The following is a 14176-nucleotide window of genomic DNA, read 5'->3' on the forward strand; positions in this document are numbered from 1 at the left end:
CCTGAGTTGTTTCCAGGTGTTCTGGAGCTGTTCAGCACTAGAAGGTCATGAGAGACCATGTCCTTTCACCACCTTTCCATATCCCTGAAATACCCAAATAGCCCTTTTCTTCTTCCTCTCCTTCCCTCAGGAAGGCAGATCTCTAACCTTGCCGCAGTGTAAATGCAGGCAGAGATCCCATCAGGTAATAAAGCAAGAAATAAAGGCATTTCTCTAATGCCTAATCAAAATTAATGAGGCATATGAAATTGCTGAAGTAAGTCTTAAGGAGGACAAAGAAGGTTCACAGATTTAGATATTTGTTTTTTTCTCTAGGAGCACTGCATATTGGAATCCATTCACATTGACACTGGAAGGAAATCTTACATAAAACATGAATATTTGTGTGTAAGCAAGCCACTTTGTGTGGTGCCTTATGAGAGGAGAGACCTCAGAAGTCCTATGCTCTGCTCCTTCAGATGCTGCAGAATGGAAGTCCAGTGGATTTATTTCCCTTGGCAAAACAACCATTTCTAGTTGCAAATTATGACTGAGATAAGCATTTGCAGATATTTCTTAGTGCAGAGGAAAACTGCTCAGCGTTATGCAAGTTTGTGTGGTTAGCCTCTCATATCTTGTGTGCCTCCTGCCTACACTCAATCCCCTCACAAGGTGAGCAAGACCATAGCTTTTTATCACTAGTCTGATGTTTCTCTAAATATTTTGCCGAATTTTTTGGCTCTAATCACGCAGATTTCAAATAATTTTTAATGTATGGGGTTTGAAACAGAATGGCTTTATGAAAGCTAAACTGCAGTCTATTCTTAATGAAGTTTGAATTGGAAATTTGTCCCTCCCCTTTATTTTCCGTTTCCTTTTCCCCTCTTTGTTAGGTGATTACAATGTAGAAAAGCATTCCCTGGCTTTCCATTCCCATCTTCCTTCCTGTCCAGATGAGCTGGAAAAGGGCAAAACCTCTGCCCATCACCTTGACCCTGCAGTAAAATCAGGGGTGTTCTGTGCTTCCAACACTTCAGGTGGTTTTGGAATGCAGAGAATAAACCTTTCTCTCCAGGTCATGGCTCAGCTGGGCCCCTCTGAGCACTGACATGGGAGAGTGAGGGAGGTCTGGGGTTCCCTTATGGTCTTAAAGCCTGGGAAGTTGTTTCTCTTCTTCACAACATTTGCTTCTGGTTTCTGCACCGCACAAGCCTTTCCAGAGAAGTTGGATTATCCAGCAAACATATTTGCAGTTTTTTTGCTGAGGAAAATATCTGTTCTCTAGCCACTCTGACCCTGCCTTGGCTGGTGCTTCAGCAGCTCTCTTCTCTTTGCACTGAAAGGGCCTTGCAGAAGTATAAATGATCCTTCGTTTTCTGCACACAAAGAAAAATCTGCAGTTTTGCTGTTATGCTGTCATTCCTAAGAGAATAATTTGGCTTTGAAATAGGCAAAGGACAAATGCCCTGAAAATCTCTGATTGTAAATGTGGGGGAGAACAATTTATCATTAACTGAATGTTGTTAGGAAGGGAGCACAGCTAATAAAACCTGCAAAGTGGTTTTGACTTGACAAAGTATGTTTTGACTGAGTAAAAAGAGAAATGCAGTTGATGTTTCTGAGACAAATTATTGTCTGCAAAATATATATGTAAAATAAATACCAAATAAATTTGCAAAAATAAATATGCAAAGTTACATAAGGGCAGCAGTATTGTGAATACCAGCAAGACATATTACACCTATAGGATATAATAGCCCCAGTCCAGTGTGGGGCCACAGGCAGCATATTCCATTGGTGTTAATGGATGCAGGAAATGGTTAGACTGAGAGGGAGAAAAAAAGCAGGGGGATCTTTGAAAGAAGGGCTCTTCCTTCAGAAAATTTTTGGATGTTTGTTTTTTATGTTGTTTCTGTCCATGCCACGGCTGTGAGAGTGTGTGAGAAGGCTTGTTTGTTAGTAGAGCTGACCTGGGAACTATTAGTAATGAGAATTAGTTTGTACTTTGTTTGGGGTTTTATGCATATGCAGTTCTTTATAGTATACATGACTTTGTGTATTTAAATAGAGGGGCAGACCTAATGAACCTAGGAAACACAGAGAAGCTGGGAACTTAATAAACATTTAGTTACAGCTCCCCACCCCTTGAGAGAATTCCTTGCTGAAAGGTTGTTGACAAGGTCAAACAAGAGGGTCTGCCAGGGGTATTGCTGCTGCTTCTCTATAAGCACTTACAATGAAGCTTGACTAATTCAGGAGGAAGAAGCATTGGAGGGCTCATGGCAAGCACTGCAGGCACCCCCTACTTCTCTGTTCCTGAGTTACTTGGCCCTGCTGCTCCTGCCCTGAGAGAGCCACCACTGGTCCTGAGCACCAGGTTTGTGCTCTGGTGAGGGACAGTGGTTACATGTCCCTCACAACACCAGCAGCTCTCTCTCTGTCCCTCACAACACCAGCAGCTCTCATCCAGCAAGGCGTCTGCAGAGCTGACCTGACTCCTCACCTTTCAGTGGGGGCAAGGATCTACAAAGTTCAAAAGCAGATAAGCTGCAGTCACGTCCTTTGCCTGCATTAAGGAAGTAATGAGGAAAACCCATGTGTTAGCTTTAAACCTGGCGGTGGCAGTAGCCAGGGCACCAGGGCTTAGCAGAGCTTGGTCATTCTGCCAGCGAGCCCATGTGTTTGTGCAGAGCCTGCTCCTGAGGCTCAGCTCCTGCAAGCTAGCCCAGCTATCCCTGCTGAGCTCTGCAGGGAGCAGGGCATGTCCACACAGTTCCTCCAGTGTGCTGCTGACCCATCAGACCTCCCAGCTGAGCCACATACTGTATAAGACAGCAGTCTGGAGTCATACGTGAACAGAAAACTCAGTGGCTACTGGTTACTTAATAAATTGACACATGATTTACAGTTCTTCCACCTGCACAAGGGGACATGACAATTTTTTGCCCTTGAAGTATAGTAGAACTTGTTCATTTTTGTAACTTCCTCTGTTGGTTTTCACTGGTGAGCGGTTTAAGGGTAGGTGACCTGTCCCACACCTGACCACCTGATTCCTCTGTGCCTTTAATGGAGCTCCCTAGCAGTGTGATGACTTGTTCCACTTTGGCAAACTTAGATGAACATGTGCAAACAAGGCCCAGATGCATGCAGACCTTCACAGAAGTGGGCATTTGGGAATCCCTGGCAGGTACAGAAGAGCTCACTTCAAGTGAGACTTCAACTGCAGAGTGCAAAATTCACTGCTGAAATTGACGGTGCCTGTCACAGAAAGTGGAGTAGGTGGGAGACAGAGAGTTATGCTGAGCTGTGAGGTGTCAGGATATTTAGGAGACCCTTGGTTTGTCTTACTTTTTGGCAGCTGGAACACCTGCTGCATTGGCTATTAAGCTTGGTCCTTCCCAGGCTGAGCCAAAACTCCTGGATGTGCAGAGCATCAGTTGTAGACCAAAGACCAAAGAGCAGAAGGGTGGACAATTAAGTAGAGGAGGAACAAGGGGAGCAGTGAGCAGGAGGAAGTGCTCTGCCAACCACAGGCTTTCCACAGACCACAGGCTGAGAAGCACAACTTCCTGAGCTATAAACTTGTCACCAGGGTGGACCAGTAACACAAGCATTCTGCAAGGTAGGAAGGACACTGGGCAGGCAAGCCTGCCTCATGGGACACACCAAGCTTCTCACATCATTTCCATTATCCAATTTTTCTGTACATCAAAGAACCTTACAATGCAGGAAGCTCCCATGGCTTGCTTTACATCCTACTTCTTTTCTCCCTCTTTCTGCCTGTCAGACAACAAGAAACTTGTTTATTTCTGACTATAGGGTGACAATTACCTGGGTGTGATCCCTGAAGATCACAAGAACTTCTCTTTCTACTTCTGGGTTTTTCGTTGTCGGTTATCTTATTTCACTTTGTTGGTTTGACTTTTGTAAGATCCCTTGGCTGTGTTATGAAAAAGCACTTAAGAAAACCTGAATTTTCTGCAAGTCAGGGTTCATATTTGGTGCACAAAATTAGCTTTTGTTCTATGGGTTTTTCAATATATCACTTTGCTGCCTTCTCATCTTCCCAATACTCTGTTTTATGACGAAACAACTCCAGAATTTCAAAGACATTGGAGCTCTTCTGGCAGCTAGGTTGGGTTCGGGGTCTCACTTCCACCACCAGCTGGAAGAAAGAAGAACCCAGCAAGGTGACCAAAGGCAAGTCCAGAGGGTAAACGAATCCTTCTCCTCCATCTCAGATTAATTTGAGCTGAAGTGCTGAAATTATCAAAGATGGGCTGGCTTATGAGTGTAAGTGGATGGTATCAAAATTTGGCCATTTCTAGGATGGAAGAAAAATGAAGCTTGATGTCCTCTAGCTGTGGCACTGCATAATTTCTCTCACAGCGAACTGAAAGTAACAGCACACAAATTCACAAGTCTGAACAAAGATTTGTAGCAAGTCTGTGCAGTTGGACACCAAGCTACCTCCATTCAATGTGTTCCTCAACACCTGTCTAATCAGAAGTGATACCAAACCAAAGAAAGCATAGGCAGCTCTGTTTCTTGCAGTGGATGAAACCTTGTACTTTACTTGCTGTTCTTGTAACTCCAATTATTCCTGTAAGGAAAGAAGGTGACCATGAAAAAAAAAGGGATACAGAGATCTGCCGCTATTGCCAGTGGCACAGAGCCCTGCAGCTGAGTCCAGCTGGGTGGGTTGTGACACGGGATGTAAACCAGCCCTGTGAGTCTTCTGTCAGTCTCACCCACCTCACTGTCATCTCACCCATCTCCATGAAGCTCTGTGCTCCCAAATGTCTCTTTTAACCACAGGAATTAACAGCACTGCCTATCAATTTCCATCACGACTGCTCTCTTGGCTTCACAGCTTCTATCTTTTCCTCCTGCTTCAAGTGCTCCTTATAACCATTGGGCTTGAAGAGTTTCCACATGTCAGCTGGCTTATCCCAAATGGTATCCCTTCAGGTATCAGGTAGCTTCGGTGCAAAAAGTTGCTCTGTCACCTGGCACATGGGTTTCCACATGTCAGCTTCAGTCACAAGCTGGCTTATCCCAAATGGTATACCTTCAGGTATCAGGTAGCTTCGGTGCAAAAAGTTGCTCTGTCACCTGGCAAATGGACTTTGTGACTGAGTGTCTGTATTTCTCCCTCAGTATCAAGCCAGCTTGCACATATTTTGACCTGTGGTTCCTGCTCTGCTATAAGTGTAAATATACCATTGTATCTCTCTCCCTGATGACAGCACAGCAAACCCTTGCTCTTGCTCTTTCTTGATGTCTACTCATTTTCAGAGGGAGAAACAAAAGCAATAAAACATAATAATAAAAGACTACCTCCTAATTCTTAAATCTGGTCTGCTTAAACAATACTAAGGCACTCTGTCATCACTTATCAGTGCACTACAGAGCATTTGATTTACAATTTAAGATTTAATTTTAAAAATACACTATGTTTCTTCTCAGAGCAAATGTGCAGGAGTGAAGAATTAATCTGGCAGTCCCTGCTGCGGTTTCACACAATTGCTGTGTGTCTCAGCTGCCTCAGGGAAATTCAGAGTGACCAGCTACATATAGTCCAGCCAGGAAGCCCTTAGTGTCAGCAGGTTTGTGACAATATTTTTGAAACCCCTTGCAAAGGTATGCTCAGGCTTTCACCTGCACAATATTCAGTGGGTTATATCTCCTTGCTGGTCTGCTGTCTTCTGGGAATATTCAACTGGCAAATGTGGCTCCTGGTTTTAAAAGCAGTGAGTCATGGTGGTCATTACTGCAGTGTACAGTCACTGTGCAATAATTCAAACCATCATTGTCATTATTATTGCCTCCAACAAGCAACCTGATACCTTCTGCAAGCCCGGGGCAGGTGTGTGAATGTAATCACTGTGCAATTAATTAGCCTGTGCTGCCAATCAGTATGCAGCACACAGCTCCCTGCTTCCCAGCTGAATCCAATTTAGCAGAACCACTGCAAGATTTAAACATACTTTGCAGTAAGAACTCAATAAAAGAAAAGAAAAGGAAAGGAAAGCAGGCAGCTCTAGGGACAGCTTTTCAGCTTCACATCACACCTAGCAAAATGAGCACCTGCCTCTATCAGCCAAAGGGTTTTGCAGGACTGTGGGACAAGAACAGGGTTTTATGTTATTTTTGAAAACGGAGGCTTTAGAAATCATCTGATGCATGAATTCTGAGTGAGCAAGCTGGAAAGGCCAGCTGCTCACCATAGTGGCCCTGGAAATTCCTTCAACTGGCAGCACAGCAAGAGCCCAGGAGCTGCCTGGGCTCCCTCCTCTCTGGGCAGCCACAGAGCTACCACAGAGCCAGATTAAATTGCTGGATTAAGCATTCCCACAGCCCCATCCAAATCTTTGTGACAGCTGTGCCCAGGACAGAAGTCAAGTGTCGGTGCCATAACTGCGTCAACTGGCGTGTCATGGGTCAGAGCATTACAGCTGAGAAAGGTCTGGAAGGTCACGCACTCCCGTTTCTTAGCCAGCAGAGATTTGATTCAATAAAGTGTGTGCTGCTGCTCCAAACCCAGCATTTTAAGAGATTTGGGCAATGCAATCCTCTTCCTCTTCTTTTGGGAATTTATCCATCATCTCTTATAACTCACTGTCCGGAAACGTCTCACCAAACATTCCCCTGATTCCATATGATCCCCTTAATGACTCTTCCTGCCTCTCCTTTTGCCACAGTCTCCCCTTTCACTCATCCCTCTCTACAGGTACAAGAGCCTCTTAGCTCTTTCCAGGCTGGTCTGGCTTTTGAGAGAATACCTCATCCCTGAGGGCCCACAAAATATTGGACTGCCTGTTCTGCCAAAAAAAAAAAAAAAAAAGCCTTATACCCTAAATTTGCTGCACTGAAAGACACTACACACTGAAATAACGAGATTTTCCATTAGGACAAATACCTTCAGGCTCTTTTTCATCTTGTATGTCCGAGTTTGGAATTATTTACAATTGTCTATCCATTCTCCAAAATTCAGACCCAACATGCAGCCACATGTATTGGAAGGTCAGTTCTGTTATTTTTCCTCACCAGTCTGCCCTTGTTGCCAAGCCCCAGCTGGTGCTGTGAGCAGGGCTCTCAGGGGTTGTGCCCGAGGGAGGGAGCAGAGGGATGGATACCTGCAAGCCCTGCAGGGAGCCCAGTGTCAGGGTCACTGTGTGCCTGATGCTCAGCAGGTCCAGGCTGGTTTATGTTGTTTTCCTGACTTTGTTGATAACCCTCATTTCCCCCCAGGCAATGGGATTCCTGAGCATCAGTGCTTTGTTGGCTCCACCTTACATAATTAATGGCTAACAAAGTTCCTCAGACAGGAGCTATGACCTATGTGTCACCTTCTGGTGACACAGCAGGACATTATCAGCATTGACCTCCTTTTGACTGAAGTTTCATTCATCATTCAGATGTGATCAGATTCAAGTCTTTATGACTAATTAGGGGAGTAATTTTTGCTGTTATGGAACAGTCATTATATGTCAACTTTCTTTCCCTTCAATTCATTACTTCTTTCCCACTACTGAGTATGAATATTGCCATCCAACACACGTTTTCCTTTCACATGGTTACAAGACCTTTTTTTGGTTGTTTCTTCTGTAAAAAAAAAACCCAAGACATGACTCGAGGTAACTTCCTAAAGCTGTATTCCATTGTTTTGCTCAATAAGTTCAGATGATATTGATTAAAATCACATGCTACTAAATCTAAAAGAAATTCCCTCACCTATGTGACAAGGTGGGCTTTTATCACAAGTAGAGTTTCACTTATTTCAATTTGCTTTTTTAAAAGCACAGTTCTCTCATTCCTACTGTCTTGACTATGATCTTAAAAAGATTGATTAAAATCAAGATTCTGTGAAATAATACCTTTATCTACAATCCGAATTAGAGAGGCATCTGTATTTTCTGAGAAAGCTGTCTGTGAAGGGTTGAAAAAGAAAAAAAACCTACTAAAAATAAAATCTCTGTGTTGCTTTTGGGATATGAAAGGCTATTTTTGCACAAAGTGACTTTTGGGACAGACCTGCTGTGTTAGGTTAGGCCTTTGAAATTACTCTCTTTTAGTAGTTTAAGACTGACCTTATTTGAAATGTAGTACCTTAAGATCTGTATCTTTAAAAATAAAAGGAAAACGAAAAATATTTGAAGTAAGACCTAATAAAAAGTGAGAGTCCTATTTTCAGTTCTGACCTCTAAGCAGAAAATTAGAGCAGCAAAACACTTTTTGTGTATGTTCTCTTACATTCTCTTTAAATGCAAAATCAATTAGTCAAATGAATGACAAGCCGGTATTGCCATGAGTCCATGGTCTTATCCAGTAGAGCTCTTGTGACCAGACTTTTCAGTACAAGTATTTCCACTGCCTTCAGAGCTAAGCACGTGTATAAATTGACTTTGTCAAATCAGCACCATAGCTTGAAGCCAGTATTTATCACCAGTCTGCCATTAGACTGCAGGCACTCCTCTGCTGCATCGCTACTTTTGAAGCCATGAAACATCTCTCAGACCCTTCAGCTGGAGGGTGGCATCCAGGGGACAGGCATGCTCAACCCTCTGTGGCTCTGGCTGTCCCTGTGCATCCCTTACCTGTGTCTGTGGGCACCTGTACTTGGGCAGCATCGATGGGCGAGCCAAAACCAGCAGAGCTCAGCACAAAGCACCCTGCCAGCCTGCTGGCATAACAACGTGCCTGTGGTGGTTTGATGCCCCTCAAGGAGCATTCCTGATGTCTAAGTGCCTGTGTCTGTGTTTGCACTCACAGTCCTTACTCTTCCCAGATTTCTGTTTGCAGCTCTGCTTACCAGGGACTCCCTTGCTGTGTTTCAGCCCTGTCAGAGATGCCAGTGAAGAGGGGAAAGAGACACATCTCTGTCCGGCCAATGCTGTGCGAAATTGCCTCCAGCTTCCCGGGATCAGCATCCTTGACAAACTCATCAAGACATGTCCTGTCTGGCTTCAGCTGAACATGAGCCAGGAAAGGGCTGGGGCGATCCTTGGCAAAGAAACAGCAGGGGTAAGTCCAAAGCAATTTCTGTTCAGACAACCACATTTCCTGTCCTTGGTTAGGAGAGCAGTGCTTTTTTTTTATGTGGAAGCAAAAATATTTAGCAGACTGCTCTCTGTTTGCATTACCATTTGATGTTTACCTCTCTCAACAGCACAAAACTGTTATATTGTCTTTGGGAAAAGAAGGAATATTATCTCTGGGTTTATTTGCTTACCATGTAGATTCATGGAGATGGCTTCCCATTCACCACTGTACCCACAAGTATGGTGATTTTCCTGATCTGGAGCAATGAAAAAAAATCTGTGAAGAAAAGGACCTTAGATTCAGGGAGCTGCTGGGGAGTAATTTTTATTGCCACAATTGATATCTGGTTTGCATAAACTGAATATTAGAGAATTATACACTTGTGCAAAGCTTAGAGCTTGCTTAAGGAAAACAGCTCTGTGCCAAAGGGAGCTGCTCCCCTTTCCTGAGTGGCCTGAGAGGTGAGGCATAGCAGGCTGTAGATGTCCTGGCTGTATCCTTTGGGAAGGGCAGGTGTAAATGACCTGAGCTGATGTCAGGGCACACCTGCTCTGGACCTGTCCAGAGGAGGTTTGGACCTATCCCTTGGCCAAGCCAGTCTATCCCAGGGCTAAATGCTGGCACAGCCGAGGGACACCCTCCAGTGGGATTCACCTGAGCAGCCTAGGCTGTGCAGTGCACCTCACCCTGAATCAGATTTCTCAATTAGATTGAGCAAGAAATTCTCTTTGATTTTCTGCTCTGTCTGTAAGTGGAGATGTGTGTGACTATCTGTGATGCAGCCATGCATGGCCCCAGGCCTCCTCAGGCATTATCCATTCCCTGCAGGCAGAGAGTTCCCCACCTCTGAGTTCCCCATGGCACGGGCAGACTCTCTGGGAGCCCACCTGAAACTGGGCAGCACCATTCCCACCTGTGGCGAAAATAAAAGAGACTGATTTCAATACCAGCCCTGACCCAGGGGAAGTACAGTACTCAGGGCTAAGTACAGCTCAGAAAACCCACCTCCTAATTCTCTGAACAGCCATAGTCCAATTTTAGCCTCTGGATCCATGGCAACCAGGCGTGCCGATCAGGAAAAAAGAAGTGATTCATTTCCAGGTTTCATTTCCCTGGTTGCTTAGATCAAATTTCAGATGTAGCACTATAAGATGGTGCTGTCTGGCAGTCATGGTTAGAGGGACAGCACTGCCCTGTGGGTGGTAGGACCTGGGCAAGGGAGAGACTCCCTGCAGGTGCTACCTGCTTTCCACCTGCAGACACTTACTGCAACAGAAGGTGGGGGAAAATCAGCCTGCAGAAATCAGCCTGTTTAGGGCACACACCTGTGCATTTATTTGCATTTTCTCTGCCCTGATGGTCAACCTGAGACCCTGGGGCTCCATTTCTCCTGAGTTCAGAGGCCAAGATGACAGCACTATGTGAGGTTGTGAAGCAGCCCCAGAGCTGTGTGTTCAGCATGGGTGCTTCAAAGCGACTGGAGATGCCCTTATGACTGGGACTCATGCAGGAAAAGTCTAGACAACCTTTTTAAAATTCCTCTGCCCAAGAAATTAATGGTTTTTTGCTAGATTTCCATACGTTACAGCTGATGAATGATTTTATCAACTCATAATTCTCTTTCTAATATTAATATCCAGGCTACAAAATTAGCTTGATTTTTTGATTCAGTTTTTTAAAAATACCTTGACTCCTTTCTGCCTAAGCTTACTATCAAAGAACAGATGAATGTGAAGATTATTTTGTCTTTGTATCTGCACCTTCAAGATACAAGCTAAAAATATCCCTGACAATGAGCTTTAATTAGAAACACACTTAGGATCTCATACAATACAAAGAATGAGGCATTTTTCCTTTTTCTTGGTGGAGCAGCTCTGTGGGAAAGGACCTGTAGGGACCTGTCCTCTCATGGACACTCGAATCCTTACCAACTAAAGGTACAAGTGATTCCCCTGCTTTAGACCTGGACTGGAACGTTCTGGGGTGACTCATCTGTGATTTAGGGCACTGGTGTGAGGACCATCACTTAATAAATTGTGAGTGCAGTTTTAAGTTTTCAGTTAGTGAAATAGTTTGCTTTAGGCGTAAGTGGGACATCAGTGATGCACAGAAACTTTGTGAGTCCCTTTGCAGGCCTGAATTCACTTAGATGAAATGTCCTTTTCTCCATTATTTTTTGTTGTATAAAGCATAGCTAAGTGGAATGAAGCTAAAATAAGGCTATTTAAAGGTGGATTGTACTGATAAAATCTACATTGCCAATGACCTAAAATAAGGTTTAGATGCTCACATAATATAGCTGAGCTCTTGATTCTTTTCTCCTTTTTCAGATATTCTTAGTTAGGAAAGAGGGTAATGTGAGCAACATGGTCCTTGCAGTCCGCCTGCCAGTGCAGAACGAGGCTCCTGGTGTGCTGGAGTACAACATTAAAGAAGAAAAATCAAGTAAGGTCTTTACATTTTCTGGTCTTGCTCTGGTTAAGGTACTGCGTCCTCTTGTGATCACCAATATTTATGTAATCTCACTTGCACTGAAAAGGTTCCTCTTGTGACTGGCAGCAGATCTTGCTTTTATGATGTAATTCAGTTAATATTTCCTGCAGCTGCTTTACCTCAACTCCCCTGTGGTTCTGCACCTTCTGTTATCATTTACAGACTCACAATAGGGAAATAAAGCACCTCCAGATGAGGAGGCCAGTGTTTTGATCAAGTGAGGGGAGCTGCCTTTCACCAGCTGGAAGTCTTGAGGAAAGTGGAAAGCGTTGGCAGATTAACTTGGTTAACTCACTGACTCTCTCTATTTAAGCCACTGAATTTGGGGGTCACCAGTCATCTGACATCTGCTGCGTTGCCTTTTCATGCACCTCGTACAGTCCCACTGAACAACAAGTCACTCCTGAACTGTTTTCAAAGCCAACCAGGGAAGCAGGTGGCTGCTGGTATCAGTGCTATTCCCAGTTGGATAGCCAAGTCTGCCATGAGCAAATGAAAATTAACCCAGTTCAAAGTCAGCCACGTCTAATCCAGCCCTCTGTGTGAATGGATGTGTAAGGCACATGATGTCCACTTTCAAAAGAATATTTGGAAACACCTGAGTTTTAGGATAGTCATAGAAACATGCACTCAAAAGAGTTCATAAAAATAACTTCACACTATTTGTTTATCTGAACACATTTAAATCCTCTGCCATTGAGCTCTGTCCCAAAGCCAGCTCTCCAGAGAAACTGTTTTATTCTTTGCTATAACACTTGTGTTTCTGCAGATCAGTGTGCAACATCACTTTCCCCTTGTTCAAATGAACTTTTACAGTTGTTCAAATAGTTTTTACTTCTCCTATATTTTTCACGTACCTCTGCATTGTAAACAGACTTTAAAGCCAGAGGTACAACTGAATCTCTTAAAGTGTTCTAATCTCAAGGCCAGACCACAGTCTGTCACAGCACTGCTCCTGCACAGGGTGCAGATCCCTGCCTGGCTGCTGCATCCCCCTGGGAAGCTTTCTCTCATCTGCCTGCTCCTGGGAGCACCCAGCTGTGGAGATGTTCAGTGGTCCGTGTGAGGGCAGGAGCAGCAAACCTTTTGCCACCACTTCAGTGTTCAATTAACAATACAAGGGCAAGGGTTAGCTGCAGGGTAGAGAAACCTTTTCTTTATTTAGCTATTTGAACTTGACCTAGGACTTAGATTTTTCATGGTGGGGAATAGTTTTTTGATGATTCAAGCTTTCCTTTGGATAAAAGTTAAAAAAATCAAATCATGTCATCCTAAAATATGTCAGTTATAGAAATGTTACTTCTTCACTCATGTCCTGTGCCATAAAATCTGGTTTCTTTTAGGACAGGCAAAGTAAAATGTAGTACAAAAATGTCACTGAGTTAGCCTATCTAGAGAGACTTTGCTGCCATGCTCTTCCAACTTGCTTGCATTTTCTAATCTATCACTACCTTAATGCAAAGGATGTACTGGGAGACAAGCTTCCTGGCAGAAGCAAGAATTAAATCAATTTCCATCACTTTCATACAAGTTGCAAAGTAAGTGGAGCAGGGTAATTAAAATTCAGCTCTTATTCATAAAGCAGGAGAGCTGCCATCACATGCAACATCCCAGCAGCCATGAGGCTCATGCTTTCCTGTGGTGGATATTCACATTATTTTTAGCTTGGGTTCTGTCAGTGTTGTGTGTCAGTTGGTAGAAAGCCTCTCAGTTCTCCATCCTGCACTGTGTTGACAAGAACACACTGGGTACAGAAATGATCTCTCTTTTGCTTCCTTAATCATTTAGGGTAAGTACCCCAGATTTTAAGTTTAAAAGAAATTGAATGAATTCTTGTTAATAAAGCCAAAGGACTGTATCTAGTACAAGGGGAGATGGTAAATCTTCTGTGTCACAGAGATTTGATAATCAATTTGGTGATTAATTAATTATTTACCTTTAGCTGCATTACTACACTGCCTTCTAAACTTTTTTCAGAAATAAAATGAAAAGATGTCTAAATGCTTTAAAATAATTTAGAACCTGAGCTTCCCTGACAAGTAAGCTGGTATGTCTGGATTGCCTCAAATTAATGATGTGCCCTTCGCTCATCCCTGGTGTTCTGTAAGTGTCAGGGTAGGAGACCTCTGAGCACCCCCAGAGATACTCTCTTGCTGTGGAATGCAAGTGAGCTGGAAGTCGGGTGTTACTCTCCTGAAAATATGTAAAACACCCCAGCTGAATAGCCTGATGGCCACTGTGGACTGCAGGGTTTGTTTTTCCAAGCATCTATTCTTTAACTTCAGAAAATCTCTTTCCTTTCTGGGTTGCCACATAAGCAATGATGTGTGTGAGGTGCTCCAGGGAGAGCTGTTTGTCCCTTTCTGAGAGCTGGCTCCTCCTAAAGCGTTCGAAGAAGCAGGAACAAATTCTTCTCGTTACCTCACTTCAACTCATTAGACTCCACACAGTTGATGCATTCAGATGTAAACTGAAATCTGAATTTGCCTCGACATACAGAGTTCTGATTTTATGGAGAGTCTTCCTTCAGTTAAAATTCAACTTGCAACCTAGCAAAATTCAAGTTGCAACCAGCTTACTGTTTTGAATAACCTTGCCAACTGCTTCTTGTCCTTGGCTGTTTGTAGAGCCATTGTCATTCCATCTTACTTTTCAGTCA

At 43.6% G+C, this 14176-nt stretch overlaps 1 protein-coding gene across 1 annotated transcript in view; it reads left to right on the forward strand.

The window, feature by feature from the left end:
- LOC121355929 (ras and Rab interactor 3-like) overlaps nt 1-14176 on the forward strand; it is a 152724-nt gene that overhangs the window by 98123 nt on the left and 40425 nt on the right. The window contains exons 17-18 of the mRNA XM_041471814.1: nt 8820-9006; nt 11355-11469. Coding sequence (XP_041327748.1) covers nt 8820-9006; nt 11355-11469 — 302 coding nt within the window. The remainder of the gene's footprint in view (nt 1-8819; nt 9007-11354; nt 11470-14176) is intronic.

Source organism: Pyrgilauda ruficollis, unplaced genomic scaffold (assembly GCF_017590135.1).
Source record: "Pyrgilauda ruficollis isolate IOZ18807 unplaced genomic scaffold, ASM1759013v1 scaffold28, whole genome shotgun sequence".
In the NCBI taxonomy this organism is placed as follows: Eukaryota; Metazoa; Chordata; class Aves; order Passeriformes; family Passeridae; genus Pyrgilauda; species Pyrgilauda ruficollis.